Source organism: Pomacea canaliculata, linkage group LG1 (genome assembly GCF_003073045.1).
Source record: "Pomacea canaliculata isolate SZHN2017 linkage group LG1, ASM307304v1, whole genome shotgun sequence".
NCBI lineage: Eukaryota > Metazoa > Mollusca > Gastropoda > Architaenioglossa > Ampullariidae > Pomacea > Pomacea canaliculata.
Window position 1 is genome coordinate 12,240,916 of NC_037590.1, and position 11,295 is coordinate 12,252,210.

General features: G+C 39.0%; 1 protein-coding gene across 1 annotated transcript; it reads left to right on the top strand.

Moving 5' to 3' along the window:
* The first annotated feature begins 1,082 nt into the window (after positions 1 to 1,082).
* Positions 1,083 to 3,451, top strand: LOC112560118 (ADAM 17-like protease). The gene is made up of 5 exons (XM_025231746.1): positions 1,083 to 1,146; positions 1,546 to 1,654; positions 2,364 to 2,416; positions 2,737 to 2,864; positions 3,356 to 3,451. The coding sequence occupies exons 1-5, from the start codon at positions 1,083 to 1,085 to the stop codon at positions 3,449 to 3,451; spliced, it is 450 nt and encodes a 149-aa protein (XP_025087531.1).
* The last annotated feature ends 7,844 nt before the right edge of the window (positions 3,452 to 11,295 follow it).

Genomic DNA, 11,295 nt, shown 5'->3' on the forward strand with positions numbered 1-11,295 from the left:
TATCGTTTGTTTGTCCATGTTAGAAAGACCAAAAATGTTATGTTTACTGGTCACTCAAGAAGTTGCATTAAAACGTTCAAAAGGAGAGTAAACAACTGTAAATAATGAAGTGATGTTAAGTGTTATAAAGGGTAGGATGGAGCAGACAATTGTTTGATTCTATGCCTGCTCCTGTTACTACTCGCACACATAGAGGAGGGAATTTCAGTAAACTTCTGCTTTGATGAAATTGATTTTTAAAACAGATAATGTACACAAAAAGCTGTTTCACTACGAGACCTTGAAGAAGTCGGATATTTCTCTGCACGTCCGCCACCATCGGGATGTTGACACTGGACACGTAACGGCCAGAACTTACGTCACGTTCTTCACACTAGGAATGTGAGAGACAAGTTACAAACATATATTTGTATTGGAAATATGTAACACATGCCAGGAAATTGTCACGCTGAGAAATATTATGATCAAAGGAGAAAATGTGTGAAGTAGTTTTTAATAGTTACAAAGCTCTATTTTGATGATGTAAATTAGCGTGTCTGTGAGTTATTAGCGACCTCTCTATGTGTGAACGAACAAAAGCAGTTTATCTTTAATTATTGGCTAAATAAGAAAAAAATTAAGAAAATCTTTTAAGCCAAGAGATGAAAGCAATTCTGTTTTTCTCAGGAACTTCAGTATGGTTTTAAAGGCAGGCTCTCCTGTAGTGTCCTGGACTTCGAGCCTATACTGTAGACAGGAACGGCAAGTATGAGCCCCTTCATGTAGACTCAAACGATTTCCTCACAGACATTTACAAGGTTTGATATTTTCGTTGTATTTGTAAAACTGCCTTGAATCGTCTCTGAAACTAGTAGAGTAAATATTGTTTAGCTACAGTATACCACTATTGCATTACAAAACTCAAACACAGTAACTGTGTAAATATCTGAATCTCGTTGTTGGTTTGTGTGATATTTTTTCCAGTTTGTATTTACAAAGTGTTTACTGCATTTTTTAATGCCTCTTGTCCTTTCTTGCGATACTTTAGTTTCTTTGTTTTGATATATGCCTTGAACCTATGGCTATCCCTCTTCAGAGGTGAGATGGATATAACACTGAGTGGAGCATATGGAATAAAGGATAAAAAGTTGCCCATTGTTACAATGCGTGAGAGATTCATGATTCGTGGGATATAGGAAATTATCTTACAAACAGAAACAGGTCGCATGAAATTTTTTAAATACTGAAGAATGATTTTCCCATTTTTTTTCTTCAGAGAATGAATCTATGCACGTGTATGCTCATTATGAGGAGGACGTTCTCTGCACAACAGTTTATTTTCCCAAATGAAATTTACTTACTGAGGTACTATTTGTAATAACTATTTGATGAAGAATGAAGTTTATAGTTGTAAATGACTAATCATTTTGTTCTGTTGTTCATTTTGTTTTCTTGCATTTTCTTTCTAATGATACATGATACATTTTTAACCGAGAAATTCCCACAAATGATCAAAATCTTAAGTATAAAATTACATTTATTTACTTGTTCATTTGTTTTCACCAGCCGTCGTGAGACACCTCCCTTCATCAAGTGGGTGGGATCTGATTAGCTACAGGCTTTCTGATGTCAACTGGAATCATACGGGTCCTTTTTCCGATCCACTAACATTATTGTATGTAAGCTTTCTATAACATGATTAGCAGAGATGATTAACAATGATTTGCAATAATTTCACTTTGGTGGAAAGATTCATTCGTTTTGAATTAATTTTCATGTATTTTTTTAGAAGATTACAATTACGTTTCTTATTCATAATGTATAAGTAATTGTTTTAACAAATTTATAATTAATTTATTAATAATTAAAAGATTCAATAGAAATGCTCTAGTGCGGCTTCGATTTGGAATTTCAGGCATTGTGTCACATACCTTAAGATAATCTGACGATAATCTGAGTAAGACACGCACTGTTGTGTCATATCAATGGAAAGAATGAATTACATTTCTATAATGCTGTTAACATCTAATAGATCTCTAAAATACATTCATTCCAAAAACGTGTTACAATTAAATTAAAATTTAAACAATCGATGCTGATGTCACAGCAAATGAGATAAAATTGTGTAATATGCCAATCTTTTATATCTAAAGGCAAAGAGCAGAAATACTATCAAAGATTCCCACTAAAACATATTCTTCATCACTATTGTGTATTATATTTTCCCTGTAAAATGTTGTTAATTAGTCTTTCAGAATGGGCTTAAAGGCTTTACATCAGCTGTCCGTATTCGTATTAATGATAAACGGATGTAGAGAGCTACGATTGAAGGTCCTGCATATATAATCTGTTAAACTTCTGACGAACTTCATCTTTGCTTACAGCCAACGACCGTTTTCAGACGAGTCAGTTTCAAGCGACGAGCAGCATCAGAGATGTAAGTGATGACATCATAGTTTACTGGTAAACATTTTAGGCAGTAATTTCCATTTCTAAGCCAAATATTTCTCTACAAGAAGGAAAGAGAACTAGGTCTTACTGAATATGCACGATTTTTCCGAATGTAATTTATTATCGGTGTAATCATAGTAGGAATCGAAGATAGTTATAATATATGAAGATAAGTTGCTAACCTAACAAACACAAACCATTGTGAATTTATAACATTTTTTTAAGAATCAGGGCAATAGCAAAAAATACACCAGTTATTTACATAATCAAAACAATTAAGAGAATTACATAATTAATTTTCTGCAGTCAGCAGAATCAGACAAAAACGACAGAATAATGGCTTCAAGAAAAGGTGTTCCTTACGACTGGTTGCCGACTATTCGTTTTATAGCCAGTATGCCAGGTCTAGTGCTTCTGAAGCTATAAAGATAATGGTAAGTAAATTGAACACTCTGGTTGTTGATTGCCGGATTAGGCTGATACAGATGGTGGTGATACTGTTGTAATGTGGTACGAACAATTTTAACTGTCCTTTTAATTCTGTCGTCGTTTCGTTCATGAAGCTTTTCTTTAAAACTTCTACTGAACAAGGTACTGTTCTAATACAACCATTCAGTTTAATACAAACCTTTCAAATTTCAGAGAAGGCACTTGAATGCATGATAAAAAAGAAAGTGAATAGCTAAACATTTAATCGAATTTTGTCTGGATTTATGGAAGAACAGAAGCACTAGTGTATATTTTGTCCGTAAAAGCCGCTTGAAAACGTATTTCACGGTCCAAGTCATTATAATGCAGTGCAACACAGCTATAAGCTGGCAATCTACATAGGACTTAAAAGTGTAGTTTTAAATGATGTGTAGTTTTATGTGAATGTAAGGAAATGCTCGCACATTGATATATAAAACATAAAATATTGTCGTAGGTGAGCTCTATTGAAGAGGTGAACCGAATATACACCCATACAGAGTGGAAAATAGCGGAAAGCCTTGGCTGGGGCTTTGTGATCAAACAGGTTTAAATGACATTATTTTCTGCACTTTCGTATCTATCAGCAGTTCCTTTATGGGTCTTTAAAATCCTCTGTTGTAGATGATGCCAAAGAGTTGTCTGGGGTCATATTTTTTTTTTTAGCAATAAACATTTATTCTCCATTAACACATTAAATGACAAAATCATCCAAATCATATTCTTGAATATAACAAACATACATAACAATATCACAAACATTAAATAGTGCAGACATTTTTGTCCCGACAATTTATGAGTCATTTCAATATACTATTCCTCATATAATATTCTTCATTTACCCATTAATCATATAGCATATTCTATGTTTAAGCCATTCATTCCATTGCACTATACCATATATAACAATATAAAGACATATATGTCAACATGTATAAAAGTCGTCACTGCTTAAGTTTGGTCAATAAGTTGAATAAAGGAAGCCAATGTTTTACAACTTTTTCTTCTTTCATTTCCAGAGGTGCATTAAAAATTTCAATTTTATATCTATGTTGCAGTATCTGAATGAATGGTTTCCAACTGAGGTGTGGTTTTTTTGAATCTGCAAGCGTATATGTATGATTTAGCAAGCAGTAAGATTAAATCCAGTACATCATCTGTCTTAAAGTTATTGCTGCAACCAAAATAAAACAGGTGTTCGCTTAAAATCATCCTTGTCATAATCCACATTTGTTTGACACATAATTTTGAAAGTTTTGCCAGAAATCTTGAACACATTAACATTTCCAAAAAATATGTTGAATGTTTTCTTTTTCACATCTACAATAGTCACAAAAATCATCCTTCTCTAGACCCATATTAAATAAGCTATTTTTGTCCCAGTATTCAGTGCAGGACTCTGATTTGGAGCCATTTTAATTTAATCTCTTTAATCTTGGCTACTTTCCTGAATATAATATGCCAATCAACATTTCTATTTAGTCTTGTGTCTCATTTGGGGTCATATTTTGATCAGAAAGGTCAATAGAGATGGAATCAATCGACTAGCTCAGAAGTATTCATCCTTGTCTTCTTTGAGCAAAGCAAGGCATTTTATATGCTATCTAATCTTGTGCAACATATTTTCAATTGTTTTATAAGACTAAACACAGTTCTACACTCAGTCGTATCGGTCGCTAAACACTAATAAACACTGTATTATGTTTCAGGTTCTGGTTCACACGGAATACTCAACCGGGCCAAGCATGAGGGACCATTCAGCTATAATTATGAAGTGGATCATTGGAATACATCAGATAAACTTTATGTAAGTATATCTAACTATGTAACCTTTCAAGTACTTCTATCATTCGTGATTCGTTTCTGTGTGATTCGTTTTCTTTTATCTACCGAAATATTTGCGATTTCAGCAAATATGGAGCTGACAAACATCTGTTTGCAGTCTACATTTAGGTACAGAGATGTAGAAACTAGTAGGACAGATCTCTCTAATCCTAATTTTTCTTCTGCTTCTTTTACATGTATGATCTAGACCTATAAACAGGATGAGACAAAGACAAAAGCTGCCTTCTCAAATTTAGAAATTTACATTTTGATGAAAGGACGATAAGACCTAAAGAAACTGGTAGAATGGCTGACTTTTGAAATAGTAAGGTCTGTATGTCTTAAGTATGCAGACTGGTATACGGTAGTGTGCTTAGCTGTTTGGAGGATGGAGTGAAAAGGGAACATCGGAGTAACAAGCAGAAAAATTGTGTCAGGTAGTTTATACATGTATGACTGATGGTGCAGTAGAATGATTCTATGACAATTACTGGACATTTCTCAACTGGACGTATTTTAGTAACGCATCCTGACACTAACTGACAAGACACAACACACAGACTTTGTTTACGCTTTGAATGTGTTTCATGTGTGATTTTTTAACATCGTTTGTCTCCATATTTTTATCAGGCTTTCAGTCGTCACAGGGACATCATCCAGTTTGCTTAGCGCACTTGTTTACACACACTCTTTTCAAGGACAGTCGTGGGATGGTTGGCTTAGCATACCTAGGCAATCGGTTTGGGCTGGAGGAATATGTGCAATACGTGAGTAACAGTGTGTATAACAGAGCAGTACGAGTGCCAGTGTGCGCCATTTGTGTGCATGTGATCACGTGCTTGCTTTCTGCGTAAACAGACGTAGTTTGAGTGGTTCTTGCACCTGGACTTACATAAATGTTAATTTGCTGTTGTTGCTTAGCACATTAGTTTTATATTGCTTCCTTAGAAACAGTTCGCTAATTTGTTTTAGGACACTGTAATAATTGTAAAGCTTAAAAGAAATCTGCAGTAAGCACGATGAGAGAAAACCGTTTGAAATTACATACTGTGCTTCTTTTTTGTTTTTCATTGTTTTAGTCTTCTTTTCATTACTACTTAAACGGACTCGCTTAATAATTGCTAATACAGTTGTTATGTTAAAGAGTTATTTCTGTTAACACAAAGAGTGACACGGAAGCGTTTAACACAAGTAAATTAAAAGCTGTTTATTTGTTATTTACAGCAATGATGACATGTATACTTTTTTTTAGAACGGGCTGGGACGACTTCTGGTACGGTGACAATTTACTATTGTTGGGATACTTCATAAGTTGATCCGTTTCCACGGTATGCTACTGTCGTAGATAATACTTCTAGTGAAAGACAATATGTGGGTGTCAAGTGTCAAGTTAGACGACTAAATTACTTAAGGAAAATAATGACATCGACAATCTCGCACTCCCTTCTACCTATCTATTACTTATATTTACAGGTACAGGTATCCTCGGTTACGACGGTCTCGAGTTACGTCGTTTCGTGGTTACGACGCTGTAAATTGAAGCTCATCGAGTTGCGAGGTTTAGCGGCGTAAGTCGAACTGTTACGCGGCGGAAGTCATAGAGTCCAGTACAGTACTGTGAAAGTGGAAGTCTTAAGGCAATCTGAGAAGGGGAAACACAGCAACAGAAATTTGCAGGTCTTTTGGACTTAGCGAGTCGTTCGACTTGTCGCTACGATATCAAGGATAAGATCGCATCCTTGAACACGTGACAGGATCTGCTCTATGAAAGCGACAGTGATAACAAAGCGTACTGTCTGCCACAAATTACTGTACTTATGTTTATTGATAATTATGTGGCACTGTGTTAGGATAGGTGTATGGATATAATTAGTGTTTGCAGTACTGTACTGTTTATTATGGTAACAGTACTGTGATGAACGTATGATCCGACTTGCGTCGAAAATTCGGTTTACGACGCCGCGTTTAAAAACGGATCCCCGTCGTAGTCGAGACTACCTGTTATAGAATACACGAATACTGTGATAAAGTACAACACGTTGTACACTTGTATGACAACATGATAGAGATTGCAGTGCGAGTCGTTTTGGTAGACTATAGTGTACTGTCACTTATAGTCAGATCTGTGACAGAACAGAAAATGAAATATCTAAAATCAAATCAATCAATCAGACTTTATTGTCCCAAAGACAGAATTTTTCTTTTGCTCCCATGGCCAGGATACATACTCATACCGATATTTACACACACAGTTAGGAGTAAAGATTACATCATCATGGTAGTTTTGTCTCCGTCAAATGTCAATTTTAAAATTTCAAGGCTTTATATTTCTCATTGTTTCTTAAAGAAAATGCGTTGGCATTGCAGATTGCAACGAAATGTCTGAAACAATCTTTTCTTCATCCTCCTGTTACTTTGTCAGCTGATACTACTATCTGTTCTTCCCTGTAGGCAGAACAACATTACAATTGTCATCTATGTCTCTATTGGCCCTTTGACAGAAATCCCTGCATTTCATTAATTATTTTAGATTGAGCGCAGAGAGCTCGTCTTGTTTGGTTTGGAAGGGAGCGCACATTCAACAGTCTAGTGTGTGTTTCCTCCTGAGTCCTCTGTGCTTTATTTTGGATGGTGATGGCTGCCGGCACGAAGTACCTCTCGGTAGGCAGTTTTCGTACTCGTGGTATTTTATAGCGCTTGCCTGAGGGCAACAGCTGGAAGTTGGGATGGAGAGGGTGCGTTAGGTCTGAAATGATGTTATATGCCCATCTTTCTGACTGCATGAAGTACTCTGCCGGCGGTACAAGTCAGTGCAAGTGGCAGCTGTGATTACAAATTTTTATTTGCCTGGTGGATGACTGGCCAGCCTAGCCTTCTCTTGACGAGGAGGTGACCATACCAGTCAGCGATGTTAAATGAGAGGATGCTTTAATATGACCTCAGTCTCAGCACTCAGAGCTGACATCTGAAGCTGCGAGGTCTCCTCGAAGTACAACCGTTGCTGGGCTCTTTTTGTACACTTGGTTCACGTGATCACTAAAGCCAGAGCCTCCGTCGATCACCTGTTACCGTAAGGGGTTACGCTCCTCGAACACACAGCAGTCCTCTCACTGCGGCATTCCTTGATTTTCGGATGTTGGAGAGAGGGGTTGTGCATCTCTTTCTTAGTATGCTGCTTCCAAAGGCCATCTCCTCCTTTTTTCAGAATCGTTCAGCTCCAGAAACTTACTCTGTTTTTTCCCGGGCCGGTGTGACAGGGCATACTCGTCTTTCAGGCCCCGGTACAAGGCATATTTCATCAAGTTTGAGAATAGCACTGTTAATAGTAATCTCATTTTATATACAGAGAACATGGGGGAAGCACACATCCTGAGGTTTTGGTACCGTGTTGAGATTGCTCATCTGACAGATCATTCCACCACTGACAGGTATTATACTCCTTCAGACGAGCTGCGTGGAACTACATACTGCGGTGGAACTCTGAGACCACCCTTTTTCTGTGGTCGATCCTTCAGGAATGATCCGATCCATAAACTAGGCCGGTGTTTTACATCGAGGGTCTAGTGTACGGCGGTATACTAGAAGGTGTGGCTGTGGACTGTGTTGATAGGGCGCTGTAAAAATCCATGAACAGGACCCAAACCCTAGGAGCCAGATGTTCAAGTGTTGTAGGATAGCATTTAAAAAGGCGTGAAAGTTGTATCAGACACCCCCTACGTGGCTTGTAGGCAACTGCAAAGGATCCAGGCGATCAGTCATGGTGGGTCTATAAATCTTTCCAAAGCTTGGCCACAACAGATGTGAGAGCCACAGGTCGAAAGTCTTTTCAAGTTTGTAGCATGAGGCTTCTTTGGCACTGTAACGGGGGACACTATGAGAGTCAAGGGGAGCTCGAAAAGTCTGGTAAAAACACCACTTAGCTGACTAGCACTTCTTTGAGTAACCTTGCCTCTCAATTGTTCAGGTCAGGGCCTTTACGCGGGTTCACATAAGAGAGAATTCTGACAACATCTCCGCTCACAGATTGTGACAGTGGCTGTCGACGAGTGAAGAAACAGATATTGCTGCTTCATTGCTGAAGTCTTCTTTTCATTGCGAGAAAGTGTTTCAGTTCTTTACACAGCCATGGTTTGTTATCTCGGATAGCTGCCGATCTGCCTTGGTAAGGATGAACAGACTCTTCACAGAAGGTGATGTAAGAGGTGATTGTGTCTGCCAGACAGTCCAGGCATGGCTCCAGCAGCTAGTGAAGTTCACAATCCCAGTTCAGTGCCCTCGAGGCAGTCTCTGAGCAGCTTCAGTTGCCTTCAAATGTCCTAGGTCCTAATACAGAGGTTCGTAACCAGGTTCGATTGAACCCTAGGGTTCGGCGAGTCGTTCTCAGGGATTTCGGCGGAGCCTCCGTGGTGGGATCGAGTCAAGGACACACCCGCCAATTCGTGATGACACTAAGAAGGGTCGTGAATGTGCATATGGAAACTTGTGGTTCGGTACCTCAACAAGGTAAGAACCACTGTCATAAGTATGAGTAGTGCTGGTGGCTTTTCACGTTTAAGGAGTTGTCTGTATGTGGTGGAGATGAACAATGTTGTGGTCCGATCTGCCCAGTGGCAGCCGGCACTTTGAAACATAAGCGGCCGGCCACATTAGCGAAACACCTGTCTAGAGTTCTGTTCGGGCGGGCTGGACACGTGGACGTATTGATGGAGACAGGGAGCAGCTTACTGACATCACATGCGGTTAAAGTCACGAGCGTAAAATAAGGGCTGATCAACTGATCTTGTTGTCACTCGATATATGTGTCTGCAATGTGCTCGCTGCGCAGGTTGAGTCAGGGCGGCACGTAGACGAGGACCACAGTGATTTGGCCGAATTCACGAGGTAAATAATGCGGCCTGCTAGTCAGTGACACTTCAGTATCTCACATACTAGTCTGTTCTGAGAGTGTAGTTCTGTGTGTAGTTCTGGTGTGTTTTCTGTGTGTAGTTTGTGTGTAGTTGATGGCCCAGTTTCTCTTTACAAGCAACCAGCAACCCCTCCACCGTACATGCGTATTGTCGCTTGTGCATTCCTGTCATATCGAATCGTTGTGTCTGCTTCTAGTCCGTGTTCCTCATCTGTTAACCATGTTCTCAGTGAAGCAGAGAAGTAAGGCGTCGGTGTCCCCATATTTTAATGAGCCAGTTCTTCTTGATTTGTTGTTTCAGGAGCGAACATCACAGGAAGGTGGTAGGTGATGGTTGGCATGCGATGTCGGCACCTCGTCGCTTCAGATCTGTGTTTTGATTCTCTCTACGATCCTCTCTGTTTCTTGTTTCTGTTCCCGCCTTATGTCGGATGTCCTTTGAAATTCAATCAGGGCCTGTTGTGGTCGTTCTGCCGGCGATAGCAGAATTTTTCGATTGTAAATCAGGCATGACTAATCAGCCATGCTAAGCCGATCGAAGTTTGGAAAACACTTATTATTCGGATCTGTGGGAGAATGAAAAAATGCAAAAAAACAAACTTCAGATTGAATGATAAATTGATTAGTATTATGGACTGACCACTCGTGCAATGTGTTTACCTAGTAAGCTTAAAATCTGTGAGTGTCCCACTTTTTTAGGCGATACAGCCATACTCGATATTACTACTGGCTATCAGGATTATGGAGATGTCTACGCCAAGGCTGGTCACTGCATGAGGTTTCTGATGCACTGTCAAAGAAAAGACACACTTTCATTTGATCTTGAGTTATACGCAAATCAGAGAACTTAGAAACGTGATAAATTTCAATGTAACATTCAGTTGAAGACAGGCTACAATTATGGAAGAGACAGGATATAACCTTATTGTACAAGCAAACTAAATAACTCATAAACTCCTAAATTTATTTTTAAAGATTGTTAGAAGCTCAGGAAAGTTATGAGGCATGAGAGTGTATTTATGAGAAGGTTTGATGGAGCTGTTACGGAACAATGTGGTGGTTGGTTGTTCCGTATTGAAATCGAGCGACAAAGCTAGTCGGCCTATGTCTTGCAATGGCTCTTTCGGGTGCTAAATACTGGTCCAACCTCTTTCGACTGTGTTCTATTGCGTCGAAATATTCCCAAACTTATATTTACAGTTTGATTCACAATGTCACGTTATTATCCACTCTGAGGGGAGTCCCGCACTCGGATACCAACTCAGCGACAACGCTGAGACTAGTAGCGACTCCTCGACTTCTTCTCTCTTCAGCGACACACACCTGACACAACATGAAGTTATCACGCACGCGCCCGCATGTTTTGCAACTCTCTACTGACTACGATACGGATGCGAACTCCCTACTTTAACACCACTCTACCTTATATACATGTACACTAATTATTAGACACATCCGCAATCTATCGCTTTGCAGCATGCGTCTCTTGCACCGGGACATTCAGATCTTCAAGGAATTGGACATTCCAAGGCTGACGTCGCCTCGCCTCAAGCTGCTGACAACGTGTGCGACACTCGCAATCAGCTACCCATTTATTCATAAATCTGTTTCAAAAGAGTTGTGTGTTCTGATACAGTTTTAAGCTGTCCCATCTCTCTTCTGTGTGT

Bases quoted from the DNA above. Each gene is read 5' to 3' on its own strand.
- LOC112560118 (XM_025231746.1), top strand. From the start codon at position 1,083: ATGGATATAACACTGAGTGGAGCATATGGAATAAAGGATAAAAAGTTG. The intron at 2,417-2,736 runs GTAAGTGATGAC...AATTTTCTGCAG, and splicing joins CGACGAGCAGCATCAGAGAT to TCAGCAGAATCAGACAAAAA. The intron at 2,865-3,355 runs GTAAGTAAATTG...ATATTGTCGTAG, and splicing joins CTGAAGCTATAAAGATAATG to GTGAGCTCTATTGAAGAGGT.